General features: G+C 44.5%; 1 protein-coding gene across 1 annotated transcript; it reads left to right on the top strand.

The window, feature by feature from the left end:
• Positions 1 to 3,309: 3,309 nt before the first annotated feature.
• CDCA7 (cell division cycle associated 7) lies at positions 3,310 to 21,553 on the top strand. Its single transcript, XM_068122664.2, has 10 exons — positions 3,310 to 3,427; positions 7,307 to 7,444; positions 7,653 to 7,754; positions 7,948 to 8,295; positions 10,304 to 10,384; positions 10,504 to 10,680; positions 13,525 to 13,665; positions 13,826 to 13,975; positions 20,625 to 20,761; positions 20,903 to 21,553. The coding sequence occupies exons 1-10, from the start codon at positions 3,365 to 3,367 to the stop codon at positions 20,937 to 20,939; spliced, it is 1,374 nt and encodes a 457-aa protein (XP_067978765.2). The 5' UTR covers positions 3,310 to 3,364; the 3' UTR covers positions 20,940 to 21,553.
• The last annotated feature ends 495 nt before the right edge of the window (positions 21,554 to 22,048 follow it).

Below are 22,048 nucleotides of genomic sequence, written 5' to 3'. Positions count from 1 at the left end.
TAGGCTACACAAGCTCACAGAACGGGACCGTCGAGTGCTGAAGCACGTAGCGCGTAAAAATCGTCTGTCCTCGGTTGCAACACTCACTACTGAGTTCCAAACTGCCTCTGGAAGCAACGTCAGCACAACAACTGTTCGTTGGGAGCTTCATGAAATGGGTTTCCATGGCCGAGCAGCCGCACACAAGCCTAAGATCACCATGTGCAATGCCAAGCGTCGGCTGGAGTGGTGTAAACCTCGCCGCCATTGGACTCTGGAGCAGTGGAAAAGCGTTCTCTGGAGTGATAAATCATGCCTCGACATCTGACAGTCCGACGGATGAATCTGGGTTTGGCGGATGCCAGGAGAACGCTACCTGCCCGAATGCACAGTGCCAACTGTAAAGTTTGGTGGAGGAGGAATAATTGTTTGGGGCTGTTTTTCATGGTTCGGGCTAGGCCCCTTAGTTCCAGTGAAGGGAAATCTTAACGCTGCAGCATACAATGACATTCTAGATGATTGTGTGCTTTCAACTTTGTGGCAACAGTTTGGGGAAGGCCGTTTCCTGTTTTAGCACGACAATGCCCCCATGCACAAAGCGAAGTCCATACAGAAATGGTTTGTCGAGATCGGTGTGGAAGAACTTGACTGGCCTGCACAGAGCCCTGAACTCAATCCCATCAAGCACTTTTGGGATGAATTGGAACGCCGACTGCGAGCCAGGCCTAATAGCCCAACATCAGTGCCCGACCTCACTAATGCTCTTGTGGCTGAATGGAAGCAAATCTCCGCAGCAATGTTCCAACATCTAGTGGAAAGCCTTCCCAGAAGAGTGGATGCTGTTATATCAGCAAAGGGGGGGGGGGACAAACTCCATATTAATGCCCATGATTTTGGAATGAGATGTTCGATGTTCGGGCGTCCACATACTTTTGGTCATGTAGTGTATCTAACAATCTGTTGTTATGGCTTTAAACCAGACCTGTGTGTGGAGTAGAGGCAGATTCTTTTTGTTGTTGTATACTTGGTCGAGGCTCGTATAAGAGTTAATACATAGAACATATAATAAAGTGAGTGCGAGACAAGAGGGGGAGAGAGCGGGGAGCACAACAACAGTAGAGAACAGGGACAGCAGAAGATCTGTGGAAGAGAGTAAAGGGTGGCATGAAAGTCGCTTTACCAAGGATGATGGAGTTTACAAACTCAGTGATACGAAGAGAATGATGGAGCGTGTATATATATATATATATATATATATATATATATATATATATATATAATAATAATGCATTTATTTGATATAGCGCTTTTCAGGAAGCCCAAAGACGCTTTGACAGAGTGCAAAACATAATGCATAGCAAAACATAAAAACAATTGCAAAAAAAGAAGAATCAATAGGGAAATATTCAAAGCACAAAGGAGGGAGAAGGAGAGGAGATAGTCAGGGGTTAGATGCTGTGGGTTAAATGTTGAATGCAGTGTTGAACAGGTGGGTCTTGAGTGATGTTTTGAATGTGGTGAGTGAGGAGGAGTCTCTGATGGTGTGAGGTAGCGAGTTCCAGAGGGTGGGAGCAGCGATGGAGAAGGCCCTGTCCCCCCAGGATCTAAATTTGGTCCGGATGGGGGGGTCAGGAGGTTGGTACCAGCAGAGCGGAGGTTGCGGGTGGGAGTGTGTCTGGAGAGGAGGTCAGCCAGGTATATATATATATATATATAATGACTGATCAATTATTGTAAGTACTGCACAATAAAATCTGTATATTAAATGAGTTTAAGAAAGAATGCTTTACTGTGGAGGGGTAAAGTGACTTTCAGGCCACCCTGCGTACAATGATCAAACAGAAGCCACACTGTGGATGGGTGTGGGGATAAGATGGACTTCCTACAACGATAAAGTTGACAGTTGAAGGTGAAATGTCCTAAAGGTTGGAGATAAAATGTCTTGAAAGGAACGTATTCCCAGACATACCTTTAGCATTCAACACAGTCCCCTCCTTGCCGAGCTTGCTACCTGTGGCATAAGAGGCTGCCTTCATACCTGGCTTTCTAATTTCCCAAACTCATGCAATCAATGCTTTACTATCAGGAATGGAACCCTCTCCTATCTCACAGTGGAGGCTGGAATGCCCCAAAGCAGTATCTCTTAGGCATAGTCTTGCTTTTCATCGACAAAACGACCTCGCCAATGCCCTGGAAAACACCTGAAAAATAGAACATGTCCTTGAATCCTAGAAAATCTCAGTCTCACTCTCACCCGATCACTGCAGAGTGCAGAAGTATCGTCAAAATTAACCCACCTGCCTATTTCCATGGTCATCTACTGCAAGAGTTTCAGTCTCTTGAACATCAGCCACGGCCTTTCCTGGACTGACAATGTGGCAAAGCTGGCCTACAAAGGTAACCTCAGTCTTTCCAAGTGACTTTTCCAAGTCTTTCCTTGAAAAACTAGATTTACCCTTGTCTACAAGGCCTTTATCCATAGCTCAAGGGAATAGTGCTATCCACAATAGGTTGGCATTCCAGCATCACATCTGTCTCTCCTGATTTCTGTGAAATGTAAATCTATCAAAATTCTTGTAATCTCCCATGATGAGGCTAAACACAAAGTCTGTGGTCTCACTCCGATACGGTACGAGGTAAATAGTGCAAGGTGTGTGTGAAGAGTGGGGATATAATGTAAAGAGGTTTGCAGGATATTGTTATCCGTACGAATTCCTGATTGTGTCATTTAATGTGCCTCAACATTATAAAACTGACGTCGTTTTACTTATTGCTAAATGTGCAGTGTATGTAAACCTCAGCGGTGTTGTGAGCGGCAGGGTCGACGTTCGTCGTCCGTCTTCCTCTGGCTTCAATCCGTCTTCAATCAAATCAGCACGAAGCTCATTTGTCCGTACTAATATTCGTTATATTTCTATTTTAAAAAGTTTTGCATTTCTGAACCACGAAGAAAAAAGTTTAACGGTGCTCGTCGATGTTGCAAAAGCACGTGCTCATTGTACTGAACAAACCGATTTAATAAAAATGAAATGAGATCTAAATGAGTTGAGAATTAACGTATTGATAGAGAAATCGCTTTTCGTTTTGGCAAAAGGAATTGCCGTAAGTAAATATTGTTTTTGCAACGGACAGTTGCATGTTGGAAGGGGGTTGTCAGACGGCCGAGGAAGGAAAATGAGCGATAAACTGTAATTATCGAACCGGCTGATTTTGAAATTATATTTTTATATTCAGTATTATTTGTAATATGAGCTTGACATGTTAAATCACGAGGCAGATGAACTCGTCATTGTTTCAAAACTCTACTCGCCATTCTCACCCCCTCCCCAGACGTTGAGTGGATCCTCCCCGATCCTGTTTTAAAGCCTCGGGGGCGTGGTTTCCAATGCATTGGTCTCTTGTTCGCGATCGGGTTTGCAGAGTACGAATTATGGCGGCACCAAATGAGGTAAAGTAGTGTATTTCTTTACAATCTCGTTTTGATGTCTTCTCCTTTATTTCGCAGTAATCGCGTGTAATGCTATTGTTGTTTGGCTCCATCGCCCTATCTCGTGAAAACTGATGGGTGCTAACTTTATTATTTATTTTACATGTACGAAGTAACATTTCATTGTTGGTTCGACAAATATTAGTTCGGTATTACTCGGGTATTTAAAATTGCACTCTGCCTAAGATTTGTGGTAAAGTAATCCGCGCGTCTCTGTCGACTTTTAAGTTTTGCTTTAAACTCCTCCACGTAGCGTACTTTTGCTTTAAACTCCTCCACGTAGCGTAGTTTTGCTTTAAACTCCTCCACGTGTGCGCCTTATTAAATTTAAACCTTCCGTGTCCGTGTCGGTATACGCCTTTTTAACCTTGTGCCGACGTGTCGGCTTTGATAAACGAACGTCCTATGCTTTTGCGAAGTAAACTTAGCGCTTCTACGGCGCGTTCTCCTCTGGAGAAATGGCCGTCTCGAAGCGCGCGAAATTATTGGCGCGAAGTTGACGTCACGAGTCATGTGACTGTGACGACTAATGACGTAGCTTCCTTTTTCTTTTTCAATTTTCTTTTGAAAAACGTAACTTTCATCGATTTATTTCCTGGCATATCATGATGCAACTTGTACAGATGCATTCCTGCGTTAATTTGATTGTACGTTTAATAATTTGGTCGCAATTTTACATCATACTCGGGTTGGTGTGGCGAGCGATTGTAATTTGGCTCCGCCCCCTTGCGGGTTACCTTCTTGCCTTATCTTGTGAGCTCAGCATCATGGCCGGTCTGTAGCACCACGGCCGGTCTGTAGCACCACGGCCGGTCTGTAGCACCACGGCCGGTCTGTAGCACCACGGCCGGTCTGTAGCACCACGGCCGGTCTGTAGCACCACGGCCGGTCTGTAGCACCACGGCCGGTCTGTAGCACCACGGCCGGTCTGTAGCACCACGGCCGGTCTGTAGCACCACGGCCGGTCTGTAGCACCACGGCCGGTCTGTAGCACCACGGCCGGTCTGTAGCACCACGGCCGGTCTGTAGCACCACGGCCGGTCTGTAGCACCACGGCCGCTTTGTAGCACCACGGCCGCTTTGTAGCACCACGGCCGGTCTGTAGCACCACGGCCGGTCTGTAGCACCACGGCCGGTCTGTAGCACCACGGCCGGTCTGTAGCACCACGGCCGGTCTGTAGCACCACGGCCGGTCTGTAGCACCACGGCCGGTCTGTAGCACCACGGCCGGTCTGTAGCACCACGGCCGGTCTGTAGCACCACGGCCGGTCTGTAGCACCACGGCCGGTCTGTAGCACCACGGCCGGTCTGTAGCACCACGGCCGCTTTGTAGCACCACGGCCGCTTTGTAGCACCACGGCCGGTTTGTAGCAACATGGCCGGTTTGTAGCACCATGGACTAATCTTGGTTAGATACGGCGTTCCAGGCATCCCAGTTGGTTCTGTGCTACAGCAATATCACGTACACGATTCCACGTGCTTTATCTCCATCAATATAAGTTTTTGACCTTTGCATAATTTTTAAGGTCATGCCCTAATGAACAATTATAGCCATTTTAAACCACAACTCGACTGAGGTTTGTCCGAACGGAACGAAATTGCCCTTTACATAACATGGTCAAGAGTAAGGCGCATTTACGTTTTATTTACACCGTACCCCTCTGGGTTAAAGGTCAACGTCAAATGGTTTTTAAAAAAACCGCGCTTTTTGTCATTTCTGTTCTGCCAATGCGGAATGTTGAAGACCGCGCTTGGCCTTCCAAGATGTTCTTGCCTCATCATCATAGTGTACCTGCACTGAAGTTGTACACCTGATATTTGATTGGTATCCTTGACCTACCTTTTTTGGATTGTGATTTAATTGCCAAAAAAACAAACACCTTTTTGATCATAACCTGAATAATTCTCCTCCAATTTCCATGATGTTGGGTTTTATGGATAGATTGTAGATGGGGACACGTTTTCTTAACTTGGAATACTACCCCTAAATGCTGAAGGTAAAGGTCATATGGCGGTCCGAAAAAAAAAATATATATATATATATATATATGATCACGGGTGCTGTGGGAGGCTTACCCATGGTGATCTGTTTGTGATTGCAGATATCTAGTTACACATTTAACTTTACTACCAATTTCACTTTTTGTTGCTATTAAGTCAAACTAGTCGGATTCACTTCACCATGATACTTGGTCAATGTATTTGTAAGCCATACCAGTCAGGTTCACGCCACTGTTTGACTTACTAACTTGCATTTACCTGTAAGCCATACCAGTCAGGTTCACTCTGCCATGGTACTTACTAACTTGCATTTACCTGTAAGCCATACCAGTCGGGTTCACTCCGCCATGGTACTTACTAACTTGCATTTACCTGTAAGCCATACCAGTCAGGTTCATTCTACTTCAGTACTTACTAACTTTTACCTGTAAGCCATACCAGTCAGGTTCATTCTGCTGTGGTACTTACTAACTTTTCCCTGTAAGCCATACCAGTCAGGTTCCTTCTGCTGTGGTACTTACTAACTTTTACCTGTAAGCCATACCAGTCAGGTTCCTTCTGCTGTGGTACTTGCTAACTTTTACCTGTAAGCCATACCAGTCACGTTCTTTCTGCCGTGGTACTTAACCAACTTGTATTCACCTGTAAGCCATACCAGTTAGGTTTGCTCCACCCTGTTGCTGACCTGAAACTACACACAATTTCGATTAAAACTTGACCATAACCTTCATCACCTGTGATGGATTGAAATTTGTTAATGGCATTAAAAAGATCATGGTCTGAGGAGGTGTAAGGTCCAGGCTTGACCCCCCCAAAATAGGTACGTGCTCTCTTTGCTCAAACTAACCAATTTTGTTCAAACTTGCCCACAACCTGTAATTGTTGGTTCGATATGGTCTGTAGCACCACGTACCGGTAAAACCCGGAGAGGTTTTACTCCTTGATAAGTATAAAAAAAAAAAAAAAACCACCTTTAGAGGCCATTTTTCCCCGCAAGCGGGGGTTGGCCTTTTTCGGGAACCGTGGTTGTTGTTGTTTTTCGGTCCCCTTTTTGAAGCAATGTTTTATGGCCGGATGCCCTTCCTGACGCCAACCCTTTTTGCCGCCTTTAACGACAAGCAGGGAATTACCAGTGAACTGGTACTCAATTTGCCGACCTCGGAAGGATGACAGGCTGAGTCAACCCCCCTGGCGTTAATGTCTATTATATGTCCTTGATAAGTATAATGTCTATTATAAAAGGAGGCGTGTCTGTCTGTTTGCCTGTTTGTCGTGATATAACTTGAAAACAGATTAACGGATTTCAATAAATCCAACTATGGTGGATTCAGGTAACTCCCAGGAGTGTTTTTGATCCCCAAAAAAATTTAATTTATTTTTTGTGGGTACATGGACACCCGTGTCGAAACTGCAAATGCCAACGCATGATATTGGCTATCCCTGCTCGGTGAGCTGGATCTCCCAGGAATCCTTTGTTTTGTTTTGTTTTCTTTTTTTTTCTCCTTTCCCCTCCCCCCCCCCCCCACCCCTTTCCCTCATAGATTAGCCATCACAGCAAAGATTGGTATTTCCGTTAGCGAAGCGACAGGTCTTATATTCTAGTGTTTGTAATCTGTAAGCCATGCAAGTTGGATGAACCACACCCTGGCTTGTTGCTCTTCCCTTAATTTTATTTCTTACCGGCATTTGGCATTTGTAAGCTGTAGCGGTTGGATGTTCCCCACCTTGCACCATCTAGTTTCATTTAAGTACATGTAAGCCATGCGAGTTCACCTAATCTTCGTACATTCTCTCTGTCTCTCTGTCTCTGTCTATCTCTCTCTCATATCCCTCCCCCAGCAAAGCCAATTGGCTCAATTGTTCTCCTCGGATCGAGATGAAAAGTTCCATGGTTTCAGGAGCACGGAGCTTACCTCCATGGAAATGAGTACTTCCGAGGACAGTTCTGACAGCTGCTCCTCCAATGAGGACTTCCAGGTTGCTATGTGACTGACATTTTTGATTAATTAACAAATGTTTGAAGGAATGGTTTAATAGTGTCCTTGTGTCGCGTACAATTGGCACTGCTGTCCCATTGTTCAGGTTTATGGAATAAACTTACACATTCAGTGAGAAATTTTGTTTTCGGGGATATTAATTATATTGATGATTTTTAATTGTGTTTTGGTTTTTCTCATACTTGCAGAATCGGTTGGGAAGGACAGTCCAACCACAGTTACCACATAATGCTGGTAATGGGGAATTTCAGGGAATTCTGAAATCTGACATCGCTCGTCTAAACACCATGGTGAGAGGCTTGTCCATAACGCCCACAGACATTGGACAGTGGACACGGATAAATGTTGAATTAATTCATAATTGTTTAAATACCAGCTGTAAGTGTTGATGAACAGAACCTTATTCTGGAGCAATGGTTTTACAAACAACAACAACATTTACAAATGTGTAACAAGCATTGCAATCCTTTCCTCTGCTCACAGACTGTAAAATCCAGCTCCAGCATGAGTGAAGAGTCATCTGGGGATGAGGAGGCAAGGAAGATCATTGTCTCTAGACCCTTCATGCTGAGGGTCGCCCTGAAACCAATGTCGCAGGAGCTTGAGCTCCATCATTCAAAAGCAGGCCCGAGCCTGCGCAGAACCATCACCAGATCGGGGCTGGCAGGAAAGGTCGAGGTAGACTGTGGGAACCGGGGAAGGCAGAAAGTTGCTGGGACGAAGCGCCAGGCAGACGAAGACCCGGAGAGGTCTGACAGTGACACCGAGGCTGAGGCGAAGACAGATTTCTTGGCTCAAAGGGCTCTCAACGTGAAGGCAAACAAGGCAATGGTATGTGTTGTGGTGGTGGTCATTGTAATGAATGTGTTTAGGTCAAAGGTTTTATAGTTGTGCAGGTGGTGTAATTACAATATATAAAAATTTTAATGCTCATGTTCCAGTCTATTAACCAACAAACAACAACATGCATTTTAAGGCCATTTTCCCTGCTAGAGTGGGGGTTAGCCTTGCGGTCCCCATGACAATCTTCTCCATTTTGCCCTATTTTCTGCATCTCTCCTTGTTAACCCCCTTGCCCGCATTTCTTCTTCCACCATCTTTAGCCAAGTCTTTCTCGGTCTTCCCCGTCCTCGACTGCCTTCTACATTCATTTCCATCACTCTTCTCAACCAGTCACTTTCATCCTTCCTCAATACATGACCAAACCATCTCAACCTGTTCCTCTTCACAGCATCAATCACAGGCTCTATTCCCATCATCTTTCACAATTCATAATTTGTCTTCCTCTCTCTCAACGATACGCCGCACATCCATCGAACCATTTGCATTTCCACCTTTCCAACCTTCGTTGCTGCTCAACGTTCATTACCCATGTCTCGCTCCCATAAATCATAACACTTCTCACACATGCAGCATACACCTTTCCCTTCAGCTTCAATGACACTCCCCTCCTCGTCAGCACGCCACTCAGTTCCCGAAACTTCTTCCATGCACATCTCACTCCAGCAACCGTTGCTGAGTCTGATCCACCTTCTCCATTCAGCATGTCTCCGAGGTAGCAAAATGTTTTCACACCTTCCAGGTTCATGCCGTCTCCAAGATCCAACTCAACATTTCCTCCATCTGCAGCTCCCTCTGTGCACACCTTACATTTGAATGTAGCTGCCACACTGGTTAATGACCCTCTCAGACCACTACATTTTTGATGAACCCACTCAGCGCACATTGTACATTGAATGGAGTTCACTCCGACACCCTTCCTGCACACAGCACATGGCCACTTCCCAGTTCTTTCCACCTCACCACATGCTTTACCACTTGCCATCACCTTCGTCTTTCCCATATTCACCTTCAGACCTTTTGTCTCCATACATTCCTTCCACTTGTTCATCTTTTCCTTTAGTCCATCCATACTTTCTGCAATCAACACCAGATCATCTGCATACAACAACTCCCACGGTAAACCCTCCTTTACGTTCTGAGCCAGCACCTCCATCACAGCTACAAATAGTAGTGGAATTAGTACCGACCCCTGATGCACTCCCACCTTCACCTCAAACTCACCACTGTTCCCGTCCTTCGTCCTTACAGCTGTGCACGCTCTTTTGTACATTGCCATCACTACTCTGATCAACCATTCCTCCACTCTTAACTTCCTCAATGCCCATGTCAATACTTTGCGTGGAACCCTATCGAATGCTTTCTCCAGATCAACAAACCCAAGAAACAACTTCTTCCTCTTCTCCATGTACTTCTCCTGCAACTGCCTTGCAATAAAAAGCACGTCTGTTGTTCCTCTTCCTGGCATAAATCCAAACTGCATTTCGTCGATCTTCACCTTCTTCCTTATCCTCCTCTCCAACACCCTTTCCAATACCTTCATCCCATGTTCCAATAACTTTATCGCTCGATACGAGCCACACTCCAGAGGGTCATCTTTCCCCTTGTATGGAGGGACTAGGGTACTCAGTTCCCAATCCACTGGAATGCCGTCTTCTTTCACCACCAGATTACAGATCTCTGTCATTCTCTTCACATCCCAACTTCCTGCTGCCTTCAAATTTCCAGTCTATTAACCAGAAATTGAAATATTGCGATCCCGAATCCCAATATATATTTTTAATATTTATTTATTTATTTATTTTTGACCAACCCCAAAACCCCCATTTAATTCACCATCAATAACTTTAGGCCGCTGGGAATCGCCCATTTATAAGATGGATTGATGGGTCTTTGGCTGACAGGGTATTGTGCTCTCATTAGACCTGCTTGCGATTTTGGTTTATTGCATCTCATGTGGTCTTTGCCTGATAAGTTATCATCCTCTGTCTGTTCACAGCTGTCACTTCTGATGGCCGATTTAAAATCTGTTCCTGGTCTGTTGGCAAGCTGCCCTTTACCTGGGAGCAAAAAACCCACCGTAAGTTGATGGACTGGTTGGCAAGTTGAAATTCATGTCAGTTGGCCATGTGGTCTTCCTGTATTTAAATCCTCATGTTACCTCCTCCCTCCTCCCCCATTATCCATTTTTTGTGACAGAAGCCTCGGCGCTCGGCATGCACCCCAGGGGAGATATTGCGGCGCAACCCAGAGCGCACATCCCGTCCCAATACTCGCTCACTCTCGATGGATTGCTTTGAGATGCCACCACCGCTTAGCCTGGAAGAGCGGCTCTGCTACAAGCGCAAAGGCTCGGACGATGAAGATGCTGATGAGGTTGGTCCCGGTCTTATTGCTCATCGTTGCCGGCATTCTCTTTGTGATTTTGAGAATATGTTAATTGTGTTGAGAGTATCGGGTGAACTGGGTAAGTTGAATTGTAAAGTCGCCAATTCAAATTTGAGGGTCATGGGTAGGATCACATTAAATTACAACAATTTCAAATAAATTAAAACTTGCTTCCAACAATTTGAGGCAACGATGCATGTAGGAATACACTATTGCCCTTTGGACTCAAAACGAAGAGTGGGGTTTAAAAATTGGTTCATGTCAGTCCGTTTTGTCAGTTTATGATTGGGGAACAAAAAAAAAATGAATGAATGATCGTTTTAAGGCCATTTTCCCCGCTGGAGCAGGGGTTATCCTTGCGGGCCCCATGACAATCATGGTTCCATGTTTGAGGCAGTTTTTATGGCCGGATGCCCTTCCTGGCGCCAACCCTTAGTCGCCTCTTACGATGCGCAGGGATACGGCGTACCTATTCTAAACCAGGGTACACACCGGGATCATTCTTCCCAGCAAGCTGGTACTCAATTTGCCGACCTCGGAAGGATGACAGGCTGAGTCAACCCCCTGGCGTTAATTCAGCGATCGACCGCGATTCAAACTCAGGATCCTAGGATCCCAAGCCGGCACCCTAACCGCTAAGCCAACACCAGGCTTTATGATTGAGGAACAACTTATTTAAATTGAATGTTATATTTTGAATATGAATCGGAAAACAAACGTAGTTTTACTGTACTACTACTTCATTCAATAGCACGAGATCAAGTTATTTTTATTTTTAATGATCGTTAAAATTATTATTTTGTTGAAATGAAATCAACTTTGCGTGGGGTATCATAGTCTATTAATTGTCGAGTTGTACATCTAATGAAAATGCCGATGGACTTTGTGAGCTTGGCAGACTTGACCACCTGGTGGTCTTTTACCATTACACTGTTCTTGCTGGGACTCGGTAGCAAAAACCGTTTGCCAAAATTACCGAGCCAGATCCAAAAATAATTCCCGCGTCATGGAAGGAAGCCCCCAAAAAAATATTTCAAACTTATTTGATCGGTTCGGATAAGTTAGCACTAATTTTTTAAAATAAGTTTTATCTTGGTCCCATTCATAAGTGAGATAGATTGAATTGGGAAAGAAAACTCCTCTTCTAATTCCGCTATGCATAAATGGTTGTCTATTTGTATTTTTGGTCAGTAGTCAGGTTCACTATGTTAACAAATATAAATTCGTTCAAAATTTTGGTAGATTAGCAAAACTATACATTTTTGGAATATTCAGAGCATGAGGAATCCAAAAATTAATGTTGGCATTTGCACAGACACCTGCATGGCCGCCATTTTGGATTTTGAAAATGGCCGCCATAAAATACATATTTTGCGCGATCTCGGCTTCTAGTCAACCTAGAGACTTAATTAAATATGCTAATCCTATGTTTTCTGGGTCAAGGAATCCAATATAGGCCTCAAAATAGTGCTCAGGATTATAGAAAAGCAACAAACAAAGGTAATTGAAAACCATTGTCTTTATATTTGTGATATAACTGTATTACATAATACATGATATTGCAAGTCCTTTGAAGTTATAGGTTGTTATAGGAAGTTATAGGTAGTATCAGATTGAACTATAAGTCCTATACACAGGATCTACGAGGTCTATACCGTTCAGGAATATGCTTTTACAGATCTTCGTCACTGTCCTGAGTGTCATTTTCGCAAAGGTGTCTACGCAAATGTAAACATTAATTTTTAGATTCCTCATGCTCTGAATATTCCAAAAATGTATAGTTTTGCTAATCTACCAATTTTGAACGAAAAAACATAGTGAACCTGACTACAGTGTTTTCGGACTGCCACTGGTATGTAACCCAGCGCTACCTGCCGCATGGTCGGGTTGTAGGCGACTAAACCAGCATTCCTCACTGGCTTTGCACGTGGGGAGGATGACTGTGACAGTCAGGACCAAAAAAATAACGTCTGGCAAAAAGGGTGGATGAACTTCCGTAGGGAGCCAACGGCCATCCAGTAAGGAGATGGTGTCTCCTAAAAAACATCCATTAAAAATGGTACGTGCTGCTTTCTTGCTTGAAAAGGGTAGAGCACGGACAATCCCCACCAGCTGGCATCCATGGGGAGGAGGAAATTCCGCTTGAGGAAATGCCCCGCTAAGTAAGGTGAGGAAATCGGCACAATTGTTGTGACGTCGCTGGTACCCAGAGTATCCCGGGAAGTGACGGTACTTCCCCCAAGCTCAGTGGCTTTGTGTGCATGTGTGCGTCAGCTCTATTAAGCGCCTTAGCCCAAGTATTAAAAAAAATAATTGTGGGTACCTTCAATTTGCATACTAGTTTTCCTACGGAGGTAGAGAATGTGCATGTGTGCAAAAAAGAAAATTCAGGGCAGCGATTTACAGGGGTGTGTTCAATTGACAAATGGCTTGCTTGATTCAAAGTGCTGAAGCTAACACTGCAAGGGAGTGGAGTGCTCGGCACCACTTTCAAACTTTTAAACAAACAAATAAAAGGCAAATGTATTCGTGCATTGTCTGCTGTGGTGCAAAATGTGTGAAAATTGACATTGTGCGAAAATCTACACTACTTTGGCAAGTGTGGACCAATGGACAGGAAGTGTGGTTCGAGGATCAGTGGAGTTGTGAATTAATTGTCATCCTCCATCTCCAGTCCATTCAGCTGTTTTGAATTTTTTTTTTGGTGTGTGGCAGGGGAAGATAATGTACAGTAAAATACCATGACCAAATTGATGGGTTTTTTTGTTGGAGCTAAGTTCTTGTGAAACTGTCGATTTGAATTGGAATCGTCCATTGTTTTTTCATCGACAGGGCCAGGCACGTCGGCGCCAGAGCAGAAACGTACTGACACAGACCACGCCTCATAAAGTCCGATGTGTGGAAGATGTGACTCAACAAGAGCTCAACAACATAGCCATATCTACTCACCACAAGCTGTATGACAAGGTCAACGTGAGTTGTCTGCACAACACTGCACCCAATTTGCCAGTGGGATCGAACAAGTGACTGCAGTAGAATGTTTGGGCCTCATTCCGTCGCTATTAAATTTTGATGGTGATTTTAAACACCGGTGTACATCTTTCTTTTCCTCTTCTCTTGTCGTACTTTGCAGGGTAGCACCTGCCATCAATGTCGACAGAAGACGTCCGACACCAAGACCACCTGCCGCAACGGGAATTGTGTGGGGGTACGCGGCCAGTTTTGCGGTCCCTGCCTGCGCAACCGCTACGGCGAGGACGTGCGAGAAGCTCTGCTCAATCCGGTACGTGCGATGTCCTGCTGTGTGCAATTTGTTCTGATGGGCTGTGCGCTCAATTTGGGTTGTAAGCAGGATCAATTGTGCGATGCGAATGTGATTGGCACAGTGGTGATTTCGTGCTTGCACAAGTTGCCAATCGATGCTGCGTGGCGGCTTCTTTGTTTTGCTGTTTTCTTTACAAGAGCGAAGCTCATGGAAGATAAATTTAGAACTGTGGGATAAACGTCATGGGAAGAGCAGAATCAAGAGGGGAGGAAACACTGCAACTAGCAAAGATGGTTGGGTTAGGAAAGGTGAATGGAGTTGAAGATCATGGGTCAGAATTGGGAATGACAATGTGGCGATGCACTGCTTGCTTTTGAAGGCCTGGAGGAAAGACTGAGGAAGAACAGCCTCCGGAAGGTGGTTCCATAGATGGGAGAAGTAAGGATTAAGAGTTGGTTTGTAGGCAAGCTGATATTTTGAAAGTTTAACAAGGTTATTGGAAGAACGCGTGCATCCTGGAGTAGATGAGATTTGGAGGACAGAGAGCAACATTTGTTCATGGCATTAAAATTCCTGGGTCTACCGGGGGTTATCGAGTCCAGGTTTGACCACGCAAAGTAGGTATTTGCTTTCTTCAAAACTACACACTATTTCGATCAAACTTGACCACAACCGTCATCACCCATGATGGACTTGTTTGTTCATGGCATAAAATTTTTTTTAGGGGTTTGCACCCCTAAAATAGGTGTTTACTTACTTTCTTCTCCATTACACATTTCATGAGCCATCCACACCTACCAGTGGTTCCCTGGTTCTACCATGTGAGCCCAGGGCCATTGCCCCTATTTTTACTCTGGTATGACTCAGGTGGGGTTTGAACCACTGACCTCCCAGATTCAGGGCGGATGCTCTAACTATTAGGCCAGAGTCTGGTTAATATTGGAGGAGTCTGTTCAAAAAAAACCAAAAAAAAACCAGGCCTGCCTGCCATGTGAAAGCACCAAGCCCTGTGCTTCGGCCTCATCATGGTATAGTCCAATGATTGAGCTGTAGATTCCACAGAATCCAGACATGATAGATGTGATGCTGTGGCATCAGCCCATAGCAGAGAGCAGTATGCACTCCATTGAGCTATGGATAAAGGCCTTGTGTACTGAGTCGCTCTGCTTTTCTAAGGAAAGACTTGGATTGGTGGAGGATGCCCAGTCTGTGCGTGTCTTTGGAGGCCAGCTTTGTGATGTGGGCAGCTCAGGAAAGATCGTGGCTGATGCTGAGGCCTACAAATTCGAGAGTCTTCCAGTAGATGACCAAGGAACTACAAGGGCCAATCAATAAGTAACCTTAAAATGGCGACTATAAATTTGAGAATGTAATGTGTGTAGTTGTAGACGACATATGTTATAATCTATGGGTAAGAGTCATGTTTTGCCTGTTTTAGATCTGGCAACATTGAGCGTATGACATCAGTAGAGCAGTTCCAAAATGGCGGCTCCCTTAGAAGCATGCATCTGGGAGGAGCAACGTCCTGTCATCAGTTACTTGGGCAGTGAGGGTGTGAATCCGTGAAATTCATCGCAGAATGAAGATGCAATATGGTGACGCATGTTTATCGCTGCAGCAGTTGTACGACTGGGACAGGAAGTTTAAAAGTTGAGTGTCCAGTGTGGCAGACACTGCTCGCTCGGGCTGGCCTCACACAGCCAACACACCAGAAAATGTTGCAGTTGTTGAGCGCGTGCTAAGGGGAAAACTGTTGCATTACGCTGGATGAAGTGGTCTCGGAATTGAACAGACTACTCACTATCGGTGTTTTGCTGCAGCATGACAATGCTCGGCCCCATACTGCCCGCGCTACAGCTGCAACAATCGAGGACCTCCATTTTGAGTCTTCCTCATCCACCCTACACGCCAGACCTCACCCCTTTGGATTACCACATCTTTGGGCCACTTAGAGGCGCTTAGTGGAACCACTTTCCGATCCGACGAAGAGGTCCAAGAGGCGGTGCATGAATTGGATGCTTGTGTAGCCAATATATATATATTTTCCTAGAGAAATCCAGGTCTTAGTAAAGTGTTGGGGAAAAAAATGCATTGAACACAATGGAGACACAAGCTCAACAACAGTAGAGAACAGGGACGTCCATAGATCTGTGGAAGGGGAAGGGGTGGGGGGGTGAGGGGGTACATGGTTATAATGCAAACAAACACCACTAGGAATTTTCGGAAAGAAGTTTGGGGTTGAAAGAGGCGGATTTGGGGTGTTTTAACGGGAGTAGAGATCAAGGTTTTGGATGGGGGAAGATGATAGATGGTGAACAGCTGTTTCAAAGATATGGGGGGGGGGGGGGGGGCGTATGATTGAAGAGGGTGAGGTCGTTCCAGAGGCAGGAGAAAAGAGGAATGAAAGAGTGAAGGTGAGCAGAGAGTCTTGTCTTGATTTTGGCAGGTTCACCAGAATAGGGTTGCTGGCAGATATTGTGCATCCTGAAGGAATATTTGGGGGACAGAGCACAGAGTTGGGGGAGCAAGGCCGGAGAGGAGTCTGTAGAAGACAGACCACCTACCTGCCTGTGGTGAGAGAGACAGAGACAAACCCTCTCGGAATCAGCTTCATCACGGGAGATTCCGATTATTTTGATTGCTTTGGCTTCATCTGCGTGAAGCCGAGCTAGGTGTGAGGCAGCAGCACCGGCCCAGAGGGGAGAACAGTATTTCATTGAGCTGCGGATGAACGCTTTGTATGTGGTGAGGAGCTCAGAAGTGCCCAGAATGGACCTTGCACGACGGAGGATGCCCAGTCGGTGACTGGCTTTGGAGGCCAGTTTGGAAATGTAGTTTTCCCAAGAAAAATCATGGCAGATAGTGAGACCCAAGAAAGTAGATGGGAGGGTTGTCCAGGAGGTCTTTTCGGAGAGACAAAGTGAGATTGTGAGATTTGTCAGGATTGAAAGACATGTTCCACTTGTTTGACCAGTTTGTGATTTTGTCCAGGTCTGCAGAGAGTGAATAGGCTGCTGCCTTCCGATCTGAGGGTTGAGATATGGAGCGGCAGAGAGTGGAGTCATTAGCAAAGAGATAGAGAGGATTTTCCAGAGTCGGAGAGATCATTGATGAATACCAAAAAAAAGCACAGGGCCCAGAACACTACCTTATGTCCAACTCTGCCATTTGGTGAAGTTTCGTGAAGATCAGTTGAAAATTGTGACCTGTAGGTGACAGACAAGACAGACAGAACAAGCGTTACGCCGAGGTCCGCCGTCGGTGAAGTGATGCGTCTTCCACTTTGTCAACTGACAAGGCGGCCGTCTTGGATTTTGACGTGGCGACCCAATTTTCAATAGCGTTCTTCCTTATGCGTAGATATATCCACACACCAGATTAGAAGTTGGTACTTCGCTTATTTTTCAAGATATTCCGCTCACAAGGTTCAGACATACATGGGGGCGGCCATCTTGGATTTTGACGTGGCGACCCAATTTTCAATAGCGTTCTTCCTTATGCCGAGATACACCCACACACCAGATTATAAGTTGGTACTTCGCTTATTTTTCAAGATATTTCGCTCAAGGTTCAGACATATATATGGTGGTGGCCATCTTGGATTTTGACGTGGGTTGCACCCACACACCAAATTCGAATGCGGTCCTTTGCTTGCGCAAGCTCACCTTGCTACCTCGGAGACATGCTGAATGGAGAAGGTGGATCAGACTCGGCAACGGTTGCTCGAGTGAGATGTGCATGGAAGAAGTTTCGGGAATTGAGTGGCGTGCTGATGATGAGGGGAGTCGTTGAAGCTGAAGGGAAAGGTGTATGCTGCATGTGTGAGAAGTGTTATGATTTATGGGAGCGAGACATGGGTAATGAACGTAGAGCAGCAACGAAGGTTGGAAAGGGTGGAAATGCGAATGGTTCGACGGATGTGCGGAGTATCGTTGAGAGAGAGGAAGACAAATGATGAATTGCGAAAGATGATGGGAATAGAGCCTGTGATTGATGCTGTGAAGAGGAACAGGTTGAGATGGTTTGGTCATGTGTTGAGGAAGGATGAAAGTGACTGGTTGAGAAGAGTGATGGAAATGAATGTAGAAGGAAGTAGAAGACGGGGAAGACCGAGAAAGACTTGGCTAAAGATGGTGGAAGAAGAAATGCGGGCAAGGGGGTTAACAAGGAGAGATGCAGAAAATAGGGCAAAATGGAGAAGATTGTCATGGGGACCGCAAGGCTAACCCCCGCTCTAGCATGGAAAATGGCCTTTAAAATGCATGTTGTTGTTGTTGTTGTTGTTGTTGCTTGCGGACAGACGGACACACGGACGGAGGGGAAAACCATAGTCCCCCTTTCGCTCCGCGGTGCGACGGGGGACAATAACGCACAAGACCAACCAATATACTTGAAAAATCTTCAATTTTCACAATACGGATAGCTTGCATCACCAGCACTTTCACAAGGAGCTAAGTTAGGGAGGTTGTGGGGAGGAATCAGGCTGAAAAATAGAATGCTAATCAAACTTCTGGGTAACTGACATCTTAAATTTTGTCTGTTCAACAACAAAAAAAAATAATAGGGGCAATGCCACTGAGCTCACCTGGTGAACCACTGGTAGGCATGGACAAACAAAATATGTAATGGAGAATAAAGTAAATACCAATTTTCGGGGATCTAACCTGGACCCACTTTGACCCTCGCTAAACCACTCAGGCCCTTATCATTATTATTATTTTTATTTATTTATTTTTAAATATAAATACAGTCACGTGAAAAAGTAAGTCCACCCCATGTAAAGTTTTGACTTTTTCAACATATTTCAACATACAGCTATTTGATCTTCATTTCAACAATATTGATAAAGGTGATATAATATAACAAATATCATGAAACATTTACATTTTGGAGTCCATTGTATAATTTAAATTAACATAAATGCAAATTTCACATGTGGAAAAAGTAAGTACACCCTTGGCTCTAATAGGTGCTATTGCCCCCTTTGGCAGAAACAACCTCAAGTAGGCGTTTCTTATAAATGTCTACCAGTCTCTGACATCGACTGGGAGAAATTTTTGCCCACTCCTCCATGCAGAATTCTTTAGCTGTGCGATGTTTGAGGGGTTTCTTGCATGCACAGCTCGTTTCAAATCCCCCCACAACATCTCGATGGGATTTAGATCCGGGCTTTGACTTGGCCATTCCAGAACCCTCCATTTCTTTCTTTTCAGCCATTCCTTGGTGGATTTACTGGTATGTTTCGGGTCATTGTCATGTTGCAAGGTCCACCTTTGGTTGAGCTTCCACTTTCCGACAGATGGCCTCACATTATCCTCAAGCACCTTCTGGTACAATGAAGAATTCATAGTGGATTCTATGATGGTGACTGCCCAGGCCCTGATGCAGCAAAGCTGCCCCAAACCATAATATTTCCACCACCATGCTTTACAGTTGGTATCAGGTTATTGTGATCAAATGCTGTCTTTGGTTTTCGCCAAACATGTCTTCTGGTACTGTGACCAAATAGCTCTACCTTTGACTCATCTGTCCAGAGCACATTGTTCCAGAAGTGCTCGTCTTTGCCTAGGTGTTCATTGGCAAACTTTAGTCTTGCCCTGATCTTTCTGGACAGCAAAGGTTTCCTCCAGGCACACCTCCCATGTAGATCAAATTTGTGCAGCCTCTTTCTCATGGTAGACTCGTGCACTTTGACATCAACAGTGGCAAGAGCTACCTGTAGGTCCCATGATGACATTCTGGGGTGCTTAGAGACTTCTTTCAGCATCTTGCGGTCTGCTCTTGGGCTGAACTTGCTGGGGCGGCCTGGCCTGAACAAGTTGGCAGTTGTTTGGAATCTTCTCCACTTGTAGATGGTCTTCCGGACAGTCGAATGATTGATTTCAAATTGTTTGGAGATCTTTTTAAATCCCTTCCCAGACTCGTAGGCATCTATAACCTTTCTGAAGGCCTCAGAGAGCTCTTTTGATCTAGGCATGCTGACGCCGCACACTTCAACAACAAATAGCAAACCAAACTAAATGTCTGAGGTTTAAATAAGACAGGTTCCTCCAAGATCCTCTCTAACGATGTTCTAATCGTTTGCACCTGAGCTGGTGCATCTGATTCTAATTTTAGGTATTTGAAGTAGTGATAAATGTAGGGGTGTACTTACTTTTTCCACATGCGAAATTTGCATTTATGTTAATTTAAATTATAGAATGGACTACAAAATGTAAATGTTTCATGATATTTGTTATATTATATCACCTTTATCTATCAATATTGTTGAAATGAAGATCAAATAGCTGTATGTTGAAATATGTTGAAAAAGTCAAAACTTTACATGGGGTGTACCTACTTTTTCACGTGACTGTATATATGGTGAACATAGTTTGGTACGCATCATGGGTGAGGAAGGTTGCGGTCAAGTTTCATCAAAATTGTGTGTCGTTTCGGAGTAATTGAGTTTGTATAGACTGACTCACTGGTGGACACTGCATGTTTCAAAACCTCCCATGAACAATTTTTGTTCCAGTTGATCTAAAAATGGAATGGGGTCTCGGTGGTTTAGGTGAAAAGTAGTAACCCTGCCCTCCACTGTTACTTTCACCCATGGAAAGTTGAGCAATTTTGTGGTTGTCCACTCTGATTTCCTCCTTCCACCCCAACCTTTTCCCCTTCGCAGGATTGGGCTTGTCCTTCATGCCGTGGCATTTGTAACTGCAGCTTCTGCCGTCAGCGCAATGGTCGCTGTGCCACGGGGATACTAATTCATGTTGCAAAATTCCATGGATACAATAACGTCCATAACTACTTGCACAGGTGGGGTTGTGTGCACGAGGTTGTGGTGTGATACATTTTCACAAGTGAAGTAGCTTTGTACCCGTGTGTGCCTTCCGTATAGAATTGAGGGATGGGGTGCTGATACCCCACCTTCCCTGTCCTGATCCTTTTTCTTCACAGCTTGCAGTCCCAACTTGATAAGGAAGAAGAAGACTGAATGTTTTCAAGCACTTAGGAGGTGAACCAGGTGGCATATTCACCAATGGAGCTGTCATGAACATGGCTTGGTTACATGAGATTTTATACTTTATCAGCTCGTTTTATAACTTTGTTGTTGTCATGCATTGTTGTGGATTAATTTTGAGCTAAGGTTGAGTTGAACTGTCTGGACATTTCCTGCATTTCATAAAATTAATGTTTGTCTGTTTGTGTTTTGTGACCAAATGCTCTGCACTTGCTGTGGAACTATGGAAACGTTGATTTTCTCTGCTGGTTTAACTAAAAGGCGTTTGTTGGTTGGAAAGGGTGGGGTTGGGGACGAGTAAATCCCTAAAATTGGGGTTAGGGTCGTAGTTTTGCCGATTTAGCATCGTAATTCAAATCGAGGAAAGCATTCCAAAGTGTGAAATGAAATAGTTTTTGGTTTCTTGCGAATCTCAACCATATTCTCCTATTTCATTTTCTCCGTTTTCATTTTCCGTTTATCAATTGTTTACTTGTGTATTTGAGGTTTTATTGTCGAAGCAATTGCGTTGAAGCTTTGCAGGTTTAGGTGCTTGTGCAATATGAAAGTATTTGCATTTTTTATAAAATAAAGTTTGTTTGCTTGTGCATGCATCGTTATCTGTTTTGGAACTCCCCAACATCATGTCGCTTGCCACAGAATGGCCTACCCACAAATGCAAACCGTTACATGCGTTTCGTTGTCCTTGGATATGTAAACAATTTTGGATTTGGGACTGAAGGGATCCAAGTCAGACTTGGTAAAAGTATGTGTTATGTGAAGATAAATGGATTATTTATGGTGTCAAGAGGTCCCGGACGTTAGGTAGAAATTCTGTTATCGAGCTAACTTGTGAACTAGTGATGAAAATGGCCTTAAAACGATCATTCTATTCTATATTCAACATGTCATGTCAGGTAAAAATGTTGGAGGTAGGGATTTGAACTAAAGTACAGATTAGATAGAGGTCAAATGGGCTTGAGGTTTTCATTCAAAGATGAGTGGGCAGAGGCATAATCAACCACCATTGCAATGTCAAACAAGAAAGGGCAATCGGAGATTGCAGACCGTCACCAGGACCTGTTTTTAGTGGGGGGTTTTTT

Source organism: Myxine glutinosa, chromosome 7 (genome assembly GCF_964187855.1).
Source record: "Myxine glutinosa chromosome 7, kmMyxGlut1.1, whole genome shotgun sequence".
NCBI classification, from domain to species: domain Eukaryota; kingdom Metazoa; phylum Chordata; class Myxini; order Myxiniformes; family Myxinidae; genus Myxine; species Myxine glutinosa.
Note: the sequence above shows the minus strand (reverse complement) of the source record. Positions and strands in the feature narration are given on the sequence as shown.